The sequence below is a fragment of the Schistosoma haematobium genome, chromosome ZW (genome assembly GCF_000699445.3).
Source record: "Schistosoma haematobium chromosome ZW, whole genome shotgun sequence".
In the NCBI taxonomy this organism is placed as follows: Eukaryota; Metazoa; Platyhelminthes; class Trematoda; order Strigeidida; family Schistosomatidae; genus Schistosoma; species Schistosoma haematobium.
In genome coordinates this window covers 77844106-77867777 of record NC_067195.1, presented here as the reverse complement: position 1 = coordinate 77867777, position 23672 = coordinate 77844106, and the positions used below count along the sequence as shown (strand labels likewise).

At 36.6% G+C, this 23672-nt stretch overlaps 2 protein-coding genes across 2 annotated transcripts in view; both read right to left on the bottom strand.

Annotated features, from left to right (window-relative positions):
* The window catches only part of MS3_00004447 (uncharacterized protein), a 176635-nt gene that overhangs the window by 57783 nt on the left and 95180 nt on the right, over nucleotides 1-23672 (bottom strand). Inside the window, exons 32-39 of the mRNA XM_051212367.1 lie at nucleotides 16885-17160; nucleotides 11929-12082; nucleotides 11226-11356; nucleotides 9597-9817; nucleotides 8477-8591; nucleotides 6290-6574; nucleotides 2776-3090; nucleotides 654-950 (exon numbers count right to left, since the gene is read on the bottom strand). Coding sequence (XP_051072546.1) covers nucleotides 654-950; nucleotides 2776-3090; nucleotides 6290-6574; nucleotides 8477-8591; nucleotides 9597-9817; nucleotides 11226-11356; nucleotides 11929-12082; nucleotides 16885-17160 — 1794 coding nt within the window. The remainder of the gene's footprint in view (nucleotides 1-653; nucleotides 951-2775; nucleotides 3091-6289; nucleotides 6575-8476; nucleotides 8592-9596; nucleotides 9818-11225; nucleotides 11357-11928; nucleotides 12083-16884; nucleotides 17161-23672) is intronic.
* Nucleotides 20694-21415, bottom strand: MS3_00004448 (uncharacterized protein). The gene has a single exon (XM_051212368.1). The coding sequence runs from the start codon at nucleotides 21372-21374 to the stop codon at nucleotides 20829-20831; it is 546 nt and encodes a 181-aa protein (XP_051072547.1). The 5' UTR covers nucleotides 21375-21415; the 3' UTR covers nucleotides 20694-20828.

Sequence of the window (23672 nt, the reverse complement as noted above, 5' to 3'; positions counted from 1 at the left end):
TAAAGTTTTACAGAAAAACATTACTAGGATGAGTACAGTAAACTACTTATGTTGAACATTCTTGTGATTTGCTAAGTTGTGACATTTGCTACTAATCAATGCAATCTAGAAGTTAAACATTTGCATTCAAGACCGAAGATCATGGGTTTGAATCCTGCGCGCGGAATTGTGGATGAGCAGTTCTCAGCAGTCCCATAATAGGATGAAACAGATGTCCAGTGATCCCAGATTTTCAATGGTGGTCTGACATTAATCGATTCATGATCTCAATCAAAAACTTAACAATCTCCATAACCCCACATTGATAATTTAGAATACCCATAATTGTTCAACGTTGATTTAAATTGAGAAGTGGTACCTAAGTTTGAAAAGTTGTATTAATCAAATAGTAACCCAGATGGTTTGTTATTGGAATCTATGTAAGCGGTAGTAGATGACACTTGCCCGAAATTCAATTTAGTACGTTTGTTCCAACAAGATTTCGGATACGAATTACTGACAACTAGCTTGAGATTAACATTCACGGTAGCATACCGATCATCCCTAACTGACTGCCTTTAGAAAACAGTATGCGCGACTACGATGGAAAAATTCTTTCGGCCATATGAACAGATGAGTAGGAATGATCAAACAGCCTACTGATATCTGCTTACCGATAACAGATAGTTGGAAACTATGACTGTCTTCACCAGCTCTATTCTTTGCCAAACAACGATACGTCCCAACTTCATCACCTGTTGGACGAACAACTGTTAGACTTTGACCTTGATCTTGTATAACAAAATAATCTCCATCCGGTGACATTAATATTGGTGAACCATCTTTAGTCCAAGTGATCTCTGCTTTTGTTTGATTAATATCATGCAGTAAACAATAGAATGTGATTGGAATGAATTCAGATGTACGATGTTCTTCTGGTGATCCATAACGTTTGATAATAACAGGTGGAACTGTATAAAAAGAAAAAAATATATGAAGTTTATGCAAAGAAAATGTTAGGACTATAAGTTGAATATTTGAAAAGATCATTTCTTAATTTTAGTCCATAACCAGTTGGATGGTGGAGATTTGTAGCTTAAGTGAATGATTTTGATAGTTTTATTCTCTGAGCCGGATTATTCTGCCGTGGGGCTTTCATCGTTCTTCTGAACGACATCATCAGCACAAACTTCATGTAGAAGTGCTGATGTTGATGATGAAAGCTCCACGACCAAACCATCAAGCTCAGAGAACAAAACTCCATCAAGACTATTACATATTTAAAAGGTTTTATTAGATACTTCCGTGTAAGGTATTTACAACTCATTATACAGTATACTTTGAGAATTAAATTTTAAAATAAGAAGTAATGACGGTAATTCTGGTCGTTCATTACATCCTTGCAATCTTCACAGCTTTCAGTGAGACATAAACCGCTTGTAAAGATCTATATTCTTCAATGAATTGTCAGGATAAACAGCTTTCCTGATAAATTTTTTTTACCAAATTTCAACAGAAATTTGATGTCGAGTCGTCAGCAACTTATTAGCACTTTTATAGGATCCTTAACAGTCTATCACTTTATCTGTTTGTTCTGTTCGTAGACAAGGTGAACTCGTAATCGATTCAAACACAGCATATGCTGAGTACATGAATAGGAAATAAATTAGTATCGCATATACTGAACCGGACGATATATTTCTCAACTTAAAGTATTCAGATTCAGTCTCATTTTAAGTTTGATAATATTTCAATATCTTTTTGATATTATTAATTAGAGCAACTTGACGGTCGGTAATAACTAGAAGAGAGTAAACCCTTTCATCTTTCCTTAAGGCTAGGCTAATTATCGTCTCCAAACACTAAAAATTTTGAATACCTAAAGCAGTGTTAAATCTCTTACTTAGATCTATTGAAAGAAAGCCTCACTTTAAAACCAATCTATCCTACATGTCACACTACTATCAATTAAAGAGCATAAAATGAAACGTACTCATAAACAAAATGAACTATCCAGGACACATTGAAACACACTTACAGCACGAAAAAATGAAGAAAAATACTTGAAAACCATCTTTCAAAAGAACGGTTACCCGATCAACTTCATCAAGAAATACCAGGCGCACGCATCATCAGAACCAAAGTGAAGTACAGAAATCAACAAAAAGATCACCCTACCATAAATAAAAGGCATATCAGAAACGACGACGAGACTACTGAAAACCTTCGGAATAGGTGTTGCACACAAACCAACAAAATCCCTACAATCAATCTTATGCAAACCAAAGGATGAAATGACAAAAGAAGACAAACCAAACATCATCTACAAAATAAATTGTGCCAACTGCGAAAAACACTACATCGGACAGAGCGGACACCTTCTTCATTTTCGCCTGCATGAAAATCAATTAGCAGTCACACGCCATGACATGTCCTCGCTTATATCAATGTACGTGGACAACTGAGGACATATATTCGACTGGAAAAATGTGGAGATTTTGGATAGAGACAATTCCAAAAACACCAGAGAATTTTTCGAAGCTTGGCATTCAGGTCAATCAGCAATCAACAAACACGTTGAAATCGATCTAATTTATCAACTAATCAGGAAAATTATGAACAAACATGGGAACAAAAATCAAACCAATGGGAGATACAACCAAAACAATAAAGTAAACAATGACAAGTTTAAGGTCAGCGGGATCCAGTCAACATCGAAGTGTACAGAACAAGCTATGAACCACATGTGGAGAAGACTAAAATAAAATATAACAATAAACAATGAAACCTACTTACCAATTACGGTCACATTGAATTTCTTCTCTATTGTACCTCCACCATTACTAGCTGTACATGCATATTCTCCTTGATCAATTGGTTGTATATTTGATATTTGTAATAATTGATCACCGCTTAAAATAGCTAAACTAGATACTTGTGAATGCATATAACGTGGATCCATAAATTGTGGTTGAATTATTTCAATATCTTTTTTAAACCATGCAAATCGTGGTCTTGGTTCACCAGTCGCTTCGCAAGCTAATTGTATAGTTTCATTTTGAACAGCCTGTACGTGAATTTTTCTTGTTGGATCAATAAATTTTGGACGAACTAAAACGAGAAAATAAGAAAAAAAAAGTATAAAAAGAGGAAAAACATTACCGGTGACATTTGAGTAACACCATTCCAGTAGTCTAATAGCGTTTAAAGAGATGAGAAAGGGATTTCAGACTCAGAGTAATCATTAACACTGAGATGCAAATATGTACAATGGATGATTATTATATGGAATGAAATGTATATCCTGGATTCCAAATAAATGTAATGACCAGTAATTAAAAACGATGAGCACTAGGTAACCAAATTATGAATATGGCAATGTCTCTGAATTAACCAACTCTTTGTCGAACTTCTAAACTATATTACCACTCAGTAAACGATTATGAGACACCAATTTGAAACTTTGAATAACAAGTGGTGAAAATTCTACTGATGTGAACTTATTGTATCTTTTTTTATATGGGGAAATTCCTTTAGTACCGTTCTAATATAACAACAACCCTTTGTACCACCCTAAAGATCACTTTATTACTACTAGTCCCTACAGTCACGTATATCTCCCTTATTTTTAGTTCAAATGGGATTATAAACATGACATAGGGACAAGTGTGGTTTATATTTGTCATCCACATTCACCTGAGTAATAACAAACAATTTCTCACACTTTCTACCGTTGTTCACCTCGATCTTATCTCCAAGTTATATTAATAATTTTAAAACGGATCTCAATTTTTTGTTGTTTTAAAATGGATATAAAAGCCGTTAGTGTATGCAATGATTATATTATTAATAACAGTAAATTCTAGTGATCATACTATCTTCATCAACTGAGTTGGTTGTGACATGAATTACGAATGCCTACCCACCTCCCACCTTAATTGGTGATGCTATTTGGTGAAGGAGCAAGTTGGAGGAAAGCTAGGAGAGACCAAACCAATACGTGGCACCAGTCTACGAAGTCGATGAAAATTGATCCGATTCATATTAACTATCTTGATTTGAGTTAGTGAGATTATCGTAGCCAGTTATTAGAGACCTTCAAAGACATGGCTATAAAATCGTTCTTAGTGGCTCAGATGCATCCGCACTTTATCCTTCTTTCAATTTTAATTTTCTAAATTCCACTACTTCATATTTCTCTAAATCTCAATGTTGATGTCGAATCTTGTTTATTGCCATTAAAAACGTGACTACCTCTACAACTTTTGGATCCTTTCTAACAATTTCATCTAGCTATACAAATAGGGTGTGGCAACTTGAACTGATGCACACATGTACCAGGTTGTACGTTCAGTTTGATCTAATAACTTATTCAAACGTGGTTACAGCCAGAAATCTTTTTCAAACATACCATATCTTTATATACTTGGTTGACAGAAAGTTTGCAACCTCTCTAAAGAGTGAATTTATTTGCCATTTTTCGAGATTGTTTGATGTACGAATCTGGATAAACAAACTAAATTTTATTGACAATATACTCAGTTGGTCATGAATTTCTTTCACTTAATTCATTGAAGAACAGACTAGAGTAAATCAAACTGATTTTCGACCTGGACGTGGCTGTATAGACCAGATATTCACACTACGTCAGGTTCTAGAACACAGACACACATTCAGACCTTATGGCAGCGTTCGACTCTGTTGATCGTGAGGTTCTATGGCAGTGTTTGCCACTGAAAGGAGTACCAAAGAAGTACATTAACCTTATAAAGGCTCTCTACTCGAACACAACTGGTAGAGTGAGAGCTTATGGCGAACTGTCATCAGAATTGATTACCTCAAGTGGTGTTCGTCAGGGCTGTCCACTCTTCCCATTCTTGTTCAACTTTGTCATTGACGTACTTTTAGAGATAACACTCTCCTCATCTAAATTTCCAGGGGTTGAACTTCTACCGGGAGGTTCACTTGTTGACTTAGAATATGCTGATGACATAGTTTTATTTGGTGAAGACGCTGACAAAATGCAGAGTCTTCTGACCACTCTAAGCAACAATGCAAGCATGTTCGGGATGCGATTCTCCCCCTCGAAATGCAAAATGTTGCTTCAGGATTGGGTTACATCCACACCCGAACTAGTGATAGGGAGTGAAGTAGTTGAGTGTGTCGACCGCTTCACTTATCTTGGGAGTCTGATCAGCCCTTGTGGTTTGGTGTGTGACGAAATCTCAGCACGGATACAGAAGGCTCGACTAGCTTTTGCCAACTTGCGTCATTTATGGCGTAGGCGAGATATCCGTCTATCAACCAAAGGACGTGTTTACTGCTCAGCAGTTCGTCCCGTCCTACTTTATGGCAGTGAAACATGGCCGGTAAGAGTAGAGGATATTCGTAGGTTACTAGTATTCGATCATAGGTGTCTTCGAAACATTGCTCGTATATCATGGGACCATCGAGTAAGTAACACAGTTGTTAGGAAACGGGTACTAGGTAAGGATGGCAAATCAATTGATGAAGTAGTGAAACTTCATCAGTTGAGATGGCTGGGACACGTGTTACGTATGCCCAACGACCGACTACCTCGACGTGCTATGTTCAGTGGTATAGGAGTAAGTTGGAAGAAAGCTAGAGGCGGCCAAACCAAAACATGGCACAAGTCCATGAAGTCACTGACAAGTGGACTGAGTCATGTTGGTAGGTGTAGACTACCTCATTGGGGACCGCGAGATGATAGCAACCGATGGTTAGAGACCCTGAATGACATGGCTCAGAATCGTTTGCAATGGCGCAGGTGCATCCACTCTTTGTGTTCTCCCAAATTCTAATCTCCTGAATCCTCCTTGTCTCTTTTTTCTCTTTCCAAATTTATTTCACTGAATTATACTCTTTCAATAACATCTCCAAACCCTAATGTTTCCGATTACTGCTTATACTCTTATTACCTCTACTACTACGGGATTTGAATCGACCACTGCATCTCTGTGCAAATGTGATGTGGCAACTTGAACTGATGTACATGCGTATGAAGTTCTACGTTGTTATTGACTGACTGACTTAATTCAGTTGTATTAATGAACTTAATAAAGAGCATTAACTTACCAAATGACAAATCAGATTACTATCTCAGATTAACGATTTTGCAAGGACTTGAAAAAAATTCAATCTATAGAATTAATATAATAAAGTTCCTCCAAGATTTCTAATGGTGAAATGATCCAAGAGTTTCAGTATACGTTATATCATTTAACTGAACTCTTAGAAATTACATCATGATGAAAACAATATAGAAAAGAAAAAAAGTAAACAAACCTACCATATATAAGTACATTAAATATTTGTGTAGATTTACCAACTTCATTCTGTGCATGACAAATATATTCACCAGCATCACGTGTTTGTACAAGAGGTACTGTTATTCGACTACCATCAGTAGATATTTGAATATCTGGTCCACTAACTATTGGCATATTATTTCTTTCCCATTTAATTTGTGGTGGAGGATCAACACCATCCATTAATGTACAATCTAATGATCTAGTTTGATTAACAAACCAATGAACTTCAGGTTGTACATTGGATGTGTCAAATGTTGGAGGGACTATAAGATATAAGTTTGGAATAATGAAATATAAATGAATATGAAACATATATATATAAATTATAAGAAACTGATCAATTGAAGTTCTAAATAACAATGGGAAGATTCAAACAACCGATACAAAATGAATTTAAATGTCACCCCATTGCACAAGCTAGTGGCTATAAGGATCCAGTAGCTAAGTAGATAATGTGGTGGCATTTGAAGCAAATGATACTAGATTTAATTCCCGGAGTGAACTTTAATATGCAGGTAGATCCAGTTGACGAGTCCTAAATAGGACAAAAAGCGCGTCCTGAATTCCACTGCCTGTCACCATCCAGCTTTGGTACAAATAATAGTAATGATGATAGTAACAATAATAATAATATATGAAACAAGTTCAACCCCTTTTCTTACCTTCCTCAACCCGATTGCCTAATAATCTTCATGTATATATTTCCTCCCACCCACTACATTATCAAAATGCTAATTCATCCGAATTAATTTATGTGTATTTGCACTGTGGGACAATTTATAGATCACCCACTCAGCACTTTTTTCCTCCCTTAATACATATAATTTCGCGCATCATATAATCTTTGATCAAACGTATGATTTTCTTATTAATTATCTTATTATTTCTTTCACCTTATGTCTGTATTATTATCCTGACAGTGTTATTGGATATCTGATCTTATTCAAATATGCAGACCATGCCAGTCATTTGAGTATGCATAAACAATGTTAGATTTTGATCAGAATGGGGTTTGGGAGATTATAGTAATTTTAATGGTTGAATTCATGAGTCGATCTATTGAAAACCTAAGAGCACTGGACGGCCGCTTCGTTCCAATATGGGACTCCTCAGAAGTGCGCATCCACGGTCTTCCACGCGCGATTCGCAACCGGGACCTTTGGTTTCTAGCACGAAACTTTCACCTTTACACCACTGAGCCGGTCGGCATCCAACGGTGTTATTATCTAACTTCCATCGATTCATAAATGGTTGCACAACCATTTATCCATTGTCTGAAATAGATACCTGTCTCTAAACGACACGGATTGGGCTCCACTAGTCAGTGCTTCTCATTAGAACTCCAGGAGATTATCTTGAAACCAGTCACTACTCAATGGTCTGGAGGTTAAGCATTCATGCATGAGGCCGAATGTACTGGGTTCTAATCTCGCGTGTGGGATTGTGGACGCGCAGTTCCGTGGAGTCCCATATTAGGACGAAGCCGCCGTCACATGCCCCCACGTTTTCAATGTTGATTGACCTTAGATCGATCCATGAATTCAATTACTGAAATCTTAAAATTTGTTTATTCGATTATTAAAAACAAAATTATCCTTAAAATGATCTAATAATAGTTTATGACCTTTGAAAGTAGAACATGGTGAAAATACTTTTCAATGGTTAAGATCATGAGTCAGTTGAAGCTCAGTTTCGTGGATTAGTTGAAGTTAGACATTAACACCGTGGGATGCCGGCTCAGTGGTCTAGTGGTTAAGTGCTCCCGCGCGAAACCAGTAAGTCCTGGGTTTGAATCTCACGATGTGGGATTGTGGATACGCACTGCTGAGGAGTCCCACAATAGGACGAAACGGCCGTCCAGTGGTTTCAGGTTTTCCATGGTGGTCTAGCTCCAACTGACTCATGATCTCAACCATTGAAATTACTATAATATCCACAAAACCCATCTGAAAATACTTTTATCTTTGTTTTAGCAAATCGGAAATGTTTGGACCACTGAAAAAAAAAAAACATCAATGGTGAATGTGAAAAACAATACCCATGGTCCCAACAATTAATCAAATATATACAAAGTATTACCAATTCGATGTTTACAGGAATATTCTTTATCATCTACAATATTCAAGTATTTAATCCTAAAACTTGTGAGCAAAAGTTAAACTTACCACGAACTCGAACACTATATTCCATGATATCCCATCCAACTGCATTACTTGCATTGCATTGATATGAACCACTGTCACTTTTTAAAGTACGGAAAATAGTAAGTGATTGACGGTCCTAAAATTAATGTTTTTAAAAATATGTTGAAAATAAGAGGATGTAAAGAAATTAGGTGACGTCAAGTGTATATTCAAAGACAAAATAGTTCACGATGATAAATCATTCAGTAGTCACCATTTCAATATTTGCCTAGTCTTCACCACTGATCGAATTGAATCGATTTAATCTCAATGTATCCAATCAATATAAATAACTCAACATCATGTAGACTATATTCTGATGGTAAACAGTTAAGGAAAGTTGGAACAAAACACTGGATTCAGATCTGTTGAGAGATTTATTACTTTGTGTCGGGCTTCAACCCTCAACTTGATCAACAGAACTATCATCAAACAAAATTATGGTGATGAAATTCAACTACAAGCTGTTACAAATCTTTACAAACAGTACCATTGTAGAAGATCACAATGGAAATTTAAAAATCATTTTATAGAATAAACAGTTAAATTTAATAGTTCAGATCATGATTTAATTGAAGCTAGATCACTATGGAAAACCTGGGACCACTGGAAAGTCATTTCGTCCTATTGTGGGACTTCTCAGAAGTGCGTATCCACAATCCTGCATCGTGAGATACAAACCCAGGATCTATCAGTAGCGCACGCAAGCGCTTAACCTGTAGATCACTGAGCCAGCCGGCATCCAACGGTTTTAATGTGTAACTCCAATTAATCCACGAAATTGAGCAACACATCCATCATTGTCTTCAGTGAGTTTCTATCTCACAACAGACCCGGTTGAACTCCACTGATCAATGCTTCTCAATAGAATTCCAAGAAATACCTCTTGAAGCCAGTCACTAGTGAGCATATGCTGATTAATATCAGAAGAGGTTATGTCGATATTATAGTAATTTTAATAGTTGAGATCATGAGTCAATTAAAGCTAAACCACCATGGAAAGTGTTGGAGTAATAGATAACTGTGATCATTTGGTTAATATAAAACATTATAATTGTATTGAACAAATTATTTGTCATCATTCAATATGAGTAATTATTACCTGTGATATTACTGAATGTTTGGGTAAATTATCAATTTGTCTAGATAATTTAATGACACCAGAGCTATCGTCATATCTACTACCTGGACGTGGTTCACCAGTACGTGTGAAGTATAACTTTGGAGTAGGTGATCCAGTAGCTGGACAAGGTAATACAAGTTCATCACCTTCACGAACTGTATATTCTGTACGTACACGTCCACGATCAATACGAGCCGGAGCTATTAACAAAATAGAATTAAATTCATGGGAAATTTAGATGATCACATTTTATTAAAATTGTATAACACTAAATAGAAAAGAACGTACCCGTGAGTTCTAGCAACACAAAATAGAATACTCAGGTGGAGATACTACAGTGGCTTATACATTTTCAGAGATACGAGAAGTAACAATATTGTCTCCTTTCTGTTCTATCACTGTAACTTCTTTGGCAAATACATGTAGATTTGTATACACAGTTGGTGGTAACATGAAAGGGATACCTATCGAGCATCGATTATGGTAAACAACATGTTGTTTTGGCTAAGATAATCAGTTTAGTTGTAGGATAAGTTCTTGTCAATGAAGTTTTTAGTTTTATACTGATTAACTCTATCAAATCATCACTTTTGACTGTATTAACTCTATTGGAATCTTCATTACATTATAATGCACATATTCATCTCTAATCCCCCTCATATGTATGAGTATGTCAATATATGTAATAATATTGTAAGTAGCTAATGCGAACCTAACGAAATAAAATGAATTCATATTATTCTACACCAATCTTCGTTCTTTCTCTCTTTAAGATAATAAAAGGAACTATGTGTATAAAAGTTTGCTTAGTTTTGAACAAAGATAAAACTCTACAGTTCAAGTTTATGGCCCCCAAATGCCTTGGTACGGCCGAGAGTGGGGAGAGTCCACTCGCCCTTGAAAAATGCTCTCACATGGCCACGCGTATATAGCCTCTGCCAGGGAATTCTTACTCACTGCCTTCTCGTGGTGTGTGTGTTGTTTATGAAATTGAGAGGACGAAAAGCGGATGTCCGGCGCTTTAACTGGGTTGGTGGACATAGAGAGTCCACCTAGGGGAGTTGGAAAACTCTGATTCCAAACCAATGGTGCACATGGGCTCCAGTATCCTGAAGGAATAAATGGCGTATGAACCAATCGTTGGGACGTTGCTCCACTGCCTTGTGGATCAGACCTTCAGGTCGAAGGCTCGGGGAGTGGCCCCCTAAGAGAACCACCTGCTTCGGTTTGGGCACCCGGGCAGTACCACAGCCCTCACGCATACCAAATGAGATCTGTATGGAGCATATGTATTTGGTGCCTCCTTGTACCAATATCTATGTGTTAAAATAAATAATAAATTAATTAAAACTAAGCTAATAAACATTTAATTATGTAACTTTTTAGTTGAAGTTGAATAGTTAGAGGTAGTCCATAAAAACTCATTTATTTTCTTGCATGTTGCCTCAAGATTTATGGCTAATTCGGCTATTTCAGCGGATAATGTTTAACACTACTATCAATGATAATATTCATTGATTGACTAGAACCATGATTGATCATTTACCGAAGTGAATCAATCCAATTGATCAATCAAAGGTTATTTCATTCAAAATTAATAGAATTTACCTCCAACTGAAACATCTGTATTTATCTCTAATTGACCATAATTATTTTTTGCAACACATCTATAACGACCAGCATCTGTTGGTTGCATAGATATTATTTCTAACTGACGATCTTGATTAATTAATCGATATCTAAATAAAAAAGGGGAAAAGTAAAACAACAGTCTTTTTTATGACAGTTAGAAATGAATGAACTAATATCTGCACAACCCTATACTGATAATTATCATATGCTCACTAGTGACTAGCTTCAAGAATGATTTCCTGGAGTTCTAATGAGAAGGCATGACTATTGGAGATCAATCGTGTCTACTGTGATGTAGTTACTCACTGAGGACAATGGTGGAAGATCGCGCAATGTCGTGGATTAGTTGGAGTTAGACGTTAACACTGTTGGATGTCGGCCGGCTCCGTAGTCCACAGGTTAAGCGTTCGCACTCGAGATCGAAGAATCTGGGTTCGAGTCCCACGTAAGGGATCGTGGATGCGCATTGCTGAGGGGCCTCGTATCAAGACAAAACAGCCTTCCAGTTATTCCAGTTTTTTAATGGTGGTCTAACATTGATCTATCTATGATATCAATTTAAACTCAATAATCTCTACAACCTTATGCTAATAATACTCAATTCATTTAAAACTATCAAATCCAACCTTGGTATTGATACATACGAATAGCAAATATGAAAATTTTATCTATTACTAACCTATATGAAAGTTGATCAAGTGGTATACCATCCTTGAACCATTCAATTTTCGGTCGAGGATTACCAGACACAAGACATTCAAGCAGAGCACTAGCTCCTACGGTACGTTCGACACTGTATTGCAGTTGACCATCGGGATCCAGTCTAGGTCCATCTATATAAGCATTCAAGAAAAAAAATAAATAATATATTTAAATACATGTCTCGGTAAATGCATGCATCATTATAACTTTTAAATAAGTTAGTTGCTATTTGGGCTCAGTAGCTCAGTGGATAAATCTGGCATTTGAAGCTAAAACGAATGAATAGGCTTGAGTTAAACTATGAATCTCAAAAATTAGGATGCAGGTACACACAATTGATGAGTACAAAATAGGACGAGGTGTACCTGATAGATTCTACTGTTAGCAGATATGGTGAGGAATTGATTAAAGTAAGAGTGACGTATGAAAATAATATTCTACAAAGTCCTATGACATTTAATCGCATCTTGAGAAGTGGTAATTACATAACTTAGGCTAAATAGAGTTTTGGCATTATAGCTGATGTCAGTTCATGATGAAAACACTATTTATTTATTTGAACACATAAATATTGGTACGAGAATGCGCCAAATATATATGCGCCACAAAAAACAATGAGAATTTAAGGGGAAGGAAAAGAAAAAAAGAGAGGATAATGACGAAGAGATTGATGTAAGGTGGTATAATAATAATAATGGTAAAAATGGGGGAACGGAAAGGTACAATCAGAAGAAATCTTTCAGTTAAGAAACAGACAACCACTTTTTTTATGAAGATAGTAAAAGAAGGTTACATCAGGATCGCCACTGGCTGCTATTCTGAGCCATATCTGATAACGTCTCTAGCCACTTTGTACCACCATCTCTCGGACTCCAACCAGGGAGTCCAGAAGGACCAACAGAAGTCAGTCCTTTGCAGCTTTCTTTCATGCCACAGCACCATGTCATATACTGACCACCTCACCGCTTCTTCCACCCAGTCCCAGAGTCGGCAAATAATGCACGACGTGGAACTCTCTGGGACGACATTCCTAGAACATGTCCAAGCCACCGAAGTTGGTGTTTCAAGATGGTAACACCAATTGGGTTGTCGTCTCTGTGCCCGAACACACGATGCCGAACCTCTGCATTACTAACATGGTGTTGTCAGTGGATGTTAGCAATCCTTCGGAGACAACGGTGATCAAACACAGAGTCGTCTAACGTCCTCAACTCGGAGAGGCCAGGTTTCATAAGCATAGAGCAAAACTGCTCTCACCGACGCGTTGTAGATCCGACCTTTTACGGCCAGACTAACATCACGAAGGCGCCAAAGATGGCCCAGATTGGCATAAGCCGCTCTGGCTTTCACTATACGTGCATTGATCTCATCAATTACGTCACCACCAACACTTATGCAGCTACCTATATACACGAACTTCTCGACTACTTCTATCTGCTCACCATCCAGAGTGAGTATAAGGATTTGAGTCCTGCCAGTCTTGTAGAAGTACTTTGGACTTCGAAGGTGCAAAGCACATACCATACCTACGGACACTGATTGTCAACTGATTAAGTGCGGATTGCATGCCTTGGGCATTATCGCACAGTAAGACAATATCGTCCGCATCCTCAAGGTCGAGAAGTCTTTCTCCAGACGACAGATCCACACCGCCATTACTTACATCCATCAGAGCTGTTTCTAGAATGTCATCGATGACAAAGTTGAAGAGGAATGGTGAGATTGGGCAACCCTGTCTAACCCTACTGCTTGAGTCGAACAATGGAGATAGGTGGTTGCATGCCCTCACTCTACCTGAGGTGTTTGTACATAGGGCTTTTAGGATGTTAATAAACTTCTCAGGCACAACCTTCTTCAATAGACAATCCCAGAGAACAGTCCTATCCAACGAATCGAAGGCAGCCCTGATGTCAAGAAACACTACGATTGTTGGCCTTTGATAAGTATGGCGGTGTTCTAACATCTGGTGGAGGGTGGAAATATAATCAATACATCCTCGACCAGAACGAAACTCGCAAGTCAATCTTTCTCTGGTTTTGAAAAACCTACGAAGTATGACAGGAGCCAATAGCTTGGACGCAATCGGAAGAAGACTTATTCCCCGATAGTTGTTACAGGAACGACGTGAACCCTTTTTAAAGATAAGAACAATTATCGACTCATTCCACGACGTTAGTACACGCTCTAGCTCCCAAACCTTTGTAAACGACTTCGTCAATTCCTTAGTCACAAATTCACCACCATCTTTAAAAAGAGCCGGAGGTAAGTCGTCTGGGCCACGTGATTTGTAGCGCTTCAAGAGTCGGAGTTCCCTACGGACTTCCTCCTCATTTGGTGGATCAGTCGTCACCGGTCATCGAGGGCAGGACAGTCTGACCGATGTTGCCGGAGCAGCAGGCCAGCTGAACTGCCCTTTGAAAAATTCAGCCCATCGTCCAAGACGTCGGTGGATGTTAGTGATTGGAATCCCATCATCCTCGTAGATTGTTTCGCTCACACCAGACTTCTTGCTGCCAGTGACTTAGATGAGTTGGAAGAGCTTCCGGTAATTACCAGATGCAGCTGCTGCTTCCAGCTCATTAGCACGCTACAACCACCAGGCTTCTCGGTCCTTACGCAAGCTTTTCCCAATTTCATAACGCAACATCCTTCGTTTGTGGTCAAACTCACGGTCACTCGGAGTAGACCGGCGGGCTTCAATGAGTTGTAAGGAACCAGAAGAAACCCAGTGCTTATAAGTGGGACGTTTCGCGAACCTACAACTGATTGTACTCGCCATTTTCATGGCGTCATGCGATTGCAACCAATACTTACCTATACTTTTTGGTGGAATGGTAGCTAGCCTAGAAACCAGCTCGGTTCGATACTTATTTGCAACAGAAGCTGCAACCAGCTTGCTAATATCAATCTGTTGGTGGCGGTAACTTCGTTGTCCACTGAAAAGTAAGGTAAGATTGGCGCAGACCAAGGCATGGTCAGAGTCCAGATAGATACTCTAAAAGGAGCGGCAGTCTTGTACACAACCACGCCAGCGGTAGCTGATCGCGATGTGATCAATCTGAGTCAAGGTTTGAGATGCAGAGGGAGGACACCAGGTGGCACATCGGCGATGACTGTGCTAATAGTTAGTGCTAGCCAGGAACGGGTTGCGGTCTGTACACATTTGCAGCAGACGGTCCCCGTTATCTGTCCTGCGACCAACAAGTCCCCACCGGCCACCTAAATGGTTCTCTTCTGTGCCTAGACGCCCGACCTGAGCATTCAAGTCTCCGGCTAGTATTACAATATCTGTCGAACTCACTTTCTGGAGAAGAACAGATAACTGGTGGTAAAACTCATCCTTGATTGCATCCGCGCTGCAATCTGTCGGGGCATAGGCGGAGATGACCAAAAGACATAGTTTCTCATGCTGATTTCTTCTCACTTTGATGGAATTTTCTAATCTAACAGCACATAACCGACTGTTAATGGGGATCCAATCGATTAGTGTTGCCTCAACTCTAGCGCTTAGTGCGACACCAACGGCAGCAAGACCAGACGAAGATGCCACAGGGTCCCCGAATAAACGCAAGTAAAACAAGTTTTTTGAGGCGACAGATGGAGAGCGAGCTTGTAGTACTTCACCAGAGTCTTGAATACGGGTCTCAGATAGGCAGCAGATATCGATATTAAGACTTTCTAAAGACATAGCCAGCCCTATCTGTTGTCCAACCTGCATAAATGTGCGAACGTTGAAGGCAGCCAGGTTGAATGGTGCACGTGGTTTCAGAAAAACTGCTTCAGTACTCATGTTCGGTGGTAACATACAATTTTCAACCGGACAGTGACTCGAGAACGTTTAGATAGATTCGAATTTCCACCGAAGACGAGCTGCTGTATAAGTCGAAAAAATAAGTATAGACAGAGTAGGAATAAAAGAGGGTGAATAATGCCGTAGTAAATAATAATAATAATAATAATAATAATAATAACAATAATAGTAATGATAATAATTTGAATCATTTGATTGTTATTCGAAGCGAGAAAAGTAGTTTCCATAGATATATAGAGTTCATCATTTGCGTGTGGGCTGTGATATTGCCCGGGTGCCCAAACCGAAGCAGGTGGTTATCTTAGGGGGCCACACCCCGAGCCTTTGACCTAAGGATCTAACCCACAAGGCAGTGGAGCATCGTAAGGAGATGCAGTCCCATGGTAGCCGGTGACCGAAAATTGGTTCACACGCCATTTGTTCCAGCAGGATTCTGGAGCCCATGTGCACCATTGGTTTGTGATCCGGTTAAAGCGCCGGACATTCGCTTTTCGTCCTCCCATTTTCGTAAACAACACCCTCGTCACGAGAAGGCAGTGATTAGGACTAAATACAATATCTAACTTTCATCATAATTCCAATTCTCCACACTGGTTTATAACCCACATTTGGCCCTAGTTCTTAGGTGGACACTCTCAAGATCAGTTTAGCATCACTCAAAGGTCATCCATAAATTATAGTCTCAACAAGTTACATTATGCAAAAATAACTATACTTTAATACGTAATTTTGAAGTGTCTTGTAGCAACTAAGTTATCGGTTTGGATCTAAGTTCACCTTTTTCGATTTGAGCAACTAGTTAACATTATCAGTTCTCTTACACAATCTCGATTAAAGTATTAATCAAAAAGAATAAGACGCTTTATTGAATAAATATAAAATAGTTGAAATCATGAGTCAATTGAAGCTAGACCACTATAGAAAACCTGGAAGCACTGAACGGCCGTTTCGTCCAATTTTCGGATTCCTCAGTAGTGCGCATCTACGATCCCAACCCCTTTAAGATTCGAACTCAGTTTTTCCATGATAGTCTAGCTTCAATTGTCTCATGATTTTAACTATTAAAATGACTATATTCTCTACAAAACCCCTTCTGATGAATAAATATACAATAATACTTACATGTTATTTTAACATCGAATGTTTTAGAAACTTGACCATATTCACTTATAACATGACATGCATAACGACCATTATCATTTTCTTCAACATTAATTAATCGTAAATGTACATTATCTTCACTAATTGTAAATTTTCTATCATTTATAGATTTTCCATCTTTTGTCCATGTAATTTTAGGTAATGGATGACCAGTTGCAACACAAAATAATGCTAAATTAGATCCAAGTGCTATATTATGTTCACCTTCTTGACTTGAAAATCGTATTGATGGTGGAGCTAATAATAAATACAAAATAAATTTGAATAGATTCATGAAATCGTTTGTATGATCTAATTACATTTTATTAGAATTACTACAGTTAGACAATTATTGTAAACTAGCGATCAATACCTGTTTTATCTTGGTTAGTGATTCTATAGCAACACTCACTAACAGCTTCGTTATGAAGAAACATCTGTGTTGTAGTAAACTAACATTGAATTGTAAAATGTCAACAACAACAACAACAACAAATATGCAAGTTAATTCGAATTGTATAAAAACAGAAGCCGGTTAAACATAAAAGATCTAAATAGACTGCTGATATACTTTAGTGACCTGAGATCTGATTCTAATTCGATCGTGTGATCAATAGTTATTGAAATAGACATAACGCCAATTCTCGTGTATAATTATCGACTCAACTCGCGTTGATGAATAACGGGATCAAATAAGTCAAATACGAGAATGAATGTTTAAATACATATGCTTTGTACACTCATTGATCTGGATAGACAATCGGAGGGACGAAGTGAAGAAAGCGAAGAGAAGAAGGAGAAGCGAAATGACGTACAGTGGAGAAGATATGTGAGCCAACTCGATTTAGTCAAGCGTTAATCGATATTTATAGCCGAACAAAAATAAATTACAAACATGTGTTGAGTAAGATAAGAAATGACCACACATATGCTTACATAAAAACAATCAGGGTTGATAGGCGAATAATTAACAGAGTTAAAATGTGACTCAAGAAGAATGAACAAATTTACCTGTTCGGAAGTTAAAATAAGCTATGTGGGCTTAACATAGCAACCGACACTATAATACGGTTTATATGCTCAACATGTTCATTCATGGTGGAATTTTAAAATTTATTTACTTGCTTTGGCCTTTTAAGGTAATTAGTGTTTTTATTGGTTAATATTTATTGCATTCTACATATTAACTCGCTACTTATTCAAATGAATAAAACACTGGATATAATTAGCAGACTCATAACTTATATCACTAAAAAATAACGTTTTGATCTAACTATAAGCATTTTATTGAATTTCAATAGTTGAGATCATGAGTCAATCGAAGCTAGATCGTCATGGAAAACCTAGAAGCACTGAACAGCCGTTTCGTCCTATTGTGGAACTCCTCATCAGTGCGCATCCGCGATCTCCCTCCGTGAGATTCAAACTCAGGACCTATCAGTCTCGCGCGCAAACGCTTAACATCTAGACCATTGAGTGATGTGGACAATTTTATGTTTGAACAATTTTATTTCCTGTTTATCGTAACTCATCAATCAAACGTTAAGATATCTCAGTGATAACGTCTCAGACTGTAAGGCTAGGTGATGGGGATTCAAATTCAACAGGTAGCATCACAGTGAGCCTAAGATTTCAGGTACGACTTCTAAACGAGTTCCAACTAGTACGAAGCCTTAGTTCAAGATTTCCTGTCAAATATCTCAAACAACTCAACATAACGTACATGATATTGAGTAACTTAGACTAGTGGCTATATTATAAACTGATCGGTATAATCCTATCACAGCGTCAAAGGATTAGGCAGAGATGATATTTTTCACTACTCAGTGATCAGCCAACTGTGTAGGTCTATGTTCTCGGCCTTAAGTTATTCTCTTTCTATAAAGATCAATGATCCTACCTGGTTACTTGAACCAACTTGGTTAAAACCTCTGACCTACAGACTGGCAGTCAATCCTTATATTTATTAAGCCATCGCTGCACATCAGTTGAATAATCAACCACCAAAAGATATCAAACAAAAACAAAAAAAACACGAATATATTTCCAAATACACAATTTATTTAAATGGAGATATTCAATATGATCTGTTGATTATACAAGAACAGATAAATATTATCTTTTATTGTGAAATCAAATCATATAACAATAGGCCAAAGTTATTACAGTTGAGTAATCACTGGGTGGTGATCACTGTCATGCGTGTCAAGTCCTTCTTAGTGCAGGTCGAATGCCATCGACCAAGTTGCAATGTGGCCACTAGTCTAGGTGACTCGACACTGAGTGCACTATTTCTGCGTTAAGATCTTCTCTGACAGAAATAATGAAAATTTATCAGATAGTTCAATGAGAACAGTTAAGTCACAATCTATGGGATTGTTTGAACTAAATGATTTATTCCCAACTATCCGATGCAATTTTATATCATTCCTTAAAGATAACTGTGTAAAATGACTGGTTTTTCGGGAACCATTATACATATTTATTAGAAAAATTTTGATTGAGATCATAAACCGATTGATTTTAAACCTGGAAGCACTGAACGACCATTTTATCCTCAGCAGTGCGCATCCACAATCCCGCCCGCGGGATTCGAACCCAGAAATGTTTTTGCTTAATTCATAATCTATCAAACACCGTTATATCCATAGACTGGAATCAGCATCAAACAATCAACACAAATGTCATAATGATTACCGGCCAGGGACCAATTAATGTGATTTTCTCATTATTACAAGCGTTTAGTCATGCCCTACTTAGCTTAATGGTAACATTTATAATTACGACATGATGTTACGTACATTCATATTCCATGAGGAAATTAGTCATAACATTCTAAATCTTACATTGATTGTAGGTATCACTGCCAAGGTTAGACCATAACGAACTTTCAGCGCTTTGAGAATATACACCTACGCACTAGGGCTAAATAAGGATCTTAAACCAATGTAAAGGATAAGGATTGTAATTTACAGTTGATAGTTAAGGATAGGGATTAGATTTAGTGTTTTTATCACGAACTAACATCAGCTAAATTATCAAAACAGTGTTTAATTCAATGGATAAATGAATTTCGCACCGAAATCCAAGACCTGTTATTGTAAATCTGATTGGTTCGTCTATAACTTATAGTATCTCTGTGGAAAAATTGTAATTTTGATAGTTCGTAACTTAATATAAGACACTTATTCAGAGTAAATAAATAAGTAACCGGAATTAAATCCACACGAGTTGAAGTAGTAGTACAAAGGAAAAAATGCCATTCATTAAAAATGTCGATGATAAACTAATAAAGAATTTTGAATATAATATGAATTTCCTTAGTTTATCAACACCGGTTTAACACAATTTTTGATTGAGATCATGAACCAATTGATGTAAGAATACCATTGAAAACCTGGAAGCACTGAATGGCCGTTTCGTCCTGTTTCGGGACTACTCAGCAGTGTGTATCCAGTAGAGTTAATCCGTGTCGACTAGAAACAGGTATCTACCTCAGTATAATGGAAGATAGTCGCGCAATTTTGTGGATTGGTTGAGGTTAGACATTAACACCGTTGGATACAGACTCAGTAGTCTAGTAGTTTAAGCGTTCACGCGCGAGACTGAAGGCTCTGGTTTGAAATCCCACCAACAGAATCGTGGATGCGCACTGTTGAGAAATTCCAAAACAGGACGAAATGGCCATCCAGTTCTCCCAGGTTTTCAATGGTAGTCTAACATCAACCCTAACCCTATACAGATAACACAATTTCATCAATATTCAAAAAGATAAACCGAAAGAGAAACAATTTACAAACAAAAGCAAATTCGATTAACATCATCATAGATGTACAAACTTTCAATAAAATCAATAATCAATTTACAGTTTCCATATATGTATATCTATTTATCTATCTATCTATCTATCTATCTATCTATCTATGTCAAAACCATCCACCAAAACCAAAATTATTCAATACTGTAAATGGAAATTCCAATAAACTATATGAATGTTTATCAACTTTCAAATCTTGATCAACAACATCATGAACATCATCATGATCATCATATTCTTCTGCTTCAATAGTTTCATCTTCATCAGTTTTCTTTTTACCATTGATTATTGATGTATATTTATTATGAGTTATAATAATTGATGTACCATAATGATGATTTTGATTTGGTTTCATTTTTTGATCAATTATTGATTTTTCTTTTTCATAATTTTTTGTATCTTTTTGTAATTTATCAATAATTTTTCCACTTAATGATTTACTGGATAATTTTTGTTCATATGAATTATAAGAATGAGTTCCTTTTAAATTTCCCTCATATTTTTCTTTTAAAAGATCATCTAGATCCATATTAGATTCAATATCTAAATTATGATCATTATCTTTATGCCAATGAACATATTGAATAGAGAAAGTAATATACATATGATACATCATATGGATTAAATATAGTATGATATATATACGAATAAGCATTGTTTATGATATTCACAAAAAGGTACATACTGATTTCCACTGATTAAGTGAAGTTAATATATATATATATATATATATATATATATATATATACACACACATGGGATATAAGACAGATTGATTGATATCAATGGTATATCAATCAATCACTATTGATTCATAATCATCTTATCAATCGATAATTCAGAGTAAGTTTTTGCACTTTATCAATTAATTATTCAATATTTATTGATTTATTTGAACTTATTGATTTCACATATATATCTGGCTATTTAAATTTAGTAGCTAAGTAAATAATACGATAGAGTTTGAAGTGAATGGTACTTGGTTCGAGTCTAAGAGAGATACAATTACATCCAACTGATAAGTTGTAAAAGAGGAAGTGATGTGAGCAGGAATACAAGAAGCCCTGACAAACTATGAAAGCTATTTTTCGGGACGTTATTCCATTTTATTCGAAGCTTGTAAAACATATATATTTATTTTTGTCCGTACTCTATTCTACAGAACATAAGCTTTCGTTTGATGTATGATTCATTGATATACCCTTTTCTGTTCCGAAGCTATTGTAATTTAAACATAATATTTTGCACCTTATTTTCTACGCTAATTCCCGGCTTTGGACATAATTGTATTTTTCCTAATTATTGTATGTTGTGGTCGGGTTAGTCACCTGTTTATTCATGTACCTTTTTACACTAATCTCAGATCAGAAGAATCCAGGATATCGAGAGTAGATCGAGTAGTGTTCCAGTTGTCTTATCTTCTCTCATTCACATGCATGTCAGCCAGTCAAGTGATAGAATAGTTTTCTTCTCTCTACCCCACTTCGAACGCACACTAGCCTCAAGGTTAGGTCGGTTAGCCTATAGCGCCAAGGTCTTAATCTGGACTAGATAAGTGACCTCAGCAACAAAAGTGGGTAGACAGGTCAAGGACATAACAGAAAGAAACGCACATTCGGGATGTATGCAAATAGTTTTGTAAAGGGTGAGACTAGAATTTATGAATGAATTAGAATCAGATTTATAATAATAAGGTTTTGGATTTTGACATGAAACTCATCTATCCATTTGGATAAAATAGAGTTTTGGTATTAAAGCTGATATCGGTTCGTGATGAACATTTGAAATCTAATTCCTAATTTTAATCATCAACTGTAAATTACAATTCTTATCCTTCACATAGGTTTAAAACACTTATTTAGCCATAGTCAGTAGGTGAACATTCTCATAGTCATTTTGATGTCACTCAAAGACCGTCCATAAATTACAGTTTTAATTTGTAAAGTATTTATTAAGTTAATCTAGTTAAATCTCGATGACATGACTCAGAATCGATCACAATGGCGTCGGTGTATACACTCTTTGTCTTCCCTCAAACCATGAGATTAAAATCGTCTCATATCTTTCTTTCTTTCTACCAACTAATTCTTTCTTTCTATAATCTTCCCTTTATATATTACCACCACTGAATTAACTAGTTCTATGAATTCAGTGTTTATCTTGTTGTGCTACTGAAGTATGACAACTTGAACTGATGCATATATGTGCCTGATCCTACGTTATACCTGACTGACTAAAAATGACTTTGATAAAAAGCCTTCTTAATATTTAAACGCAAACAGAATGCTAAAATATAACATTTTTCAACTAAACACATTGTATATATTCAAAAACTTTCACATTAACAAGATACCATCATTCATAACTGAATGTCCACTCTTTCAAAAACGGTAATCATAGCCAAATAATCTGAAATATTTTAGTATACTTTTTACTGAAGTTGAATGATATTGTGGTGTATGTTACCGATACTGATAGATATAAGTAGTATGTATCATCATCTAAAGTAAAATACTTGACAGCACAAGGTTAAGAAGACCGAAGAAAAAAGAACGAAAACAGATAATAGTGTGAAAATGAAGGATCAAGTCTGAAACGATTCACTGACATTTTACAAACGAAGTATTTATTGTATGGATCTTAGATTTTACTAAGAGATTCTGTAATGTTGTATTGATGTACATTTGGTTGTTCTCACTGGTATTCATGTTCACTACAAAATGAAATGATAAGTATTTCTGCCGATTTATATTTGAAAAATTCACATATTTTGTGATTTGGAACAACATAGATATAAGCGAACAATATTGTTTCCTATTTGATCCTTGTAGTGTCGGTTATTATGTTAAGCCCATATACCTTATTCTAGCTTTCGGACAGCCCATTCTGTTCATTCTACTTGAGTCACATTTAGACCTTGTTAATTATTCGCTTATCAATCTTGACTGTTTTT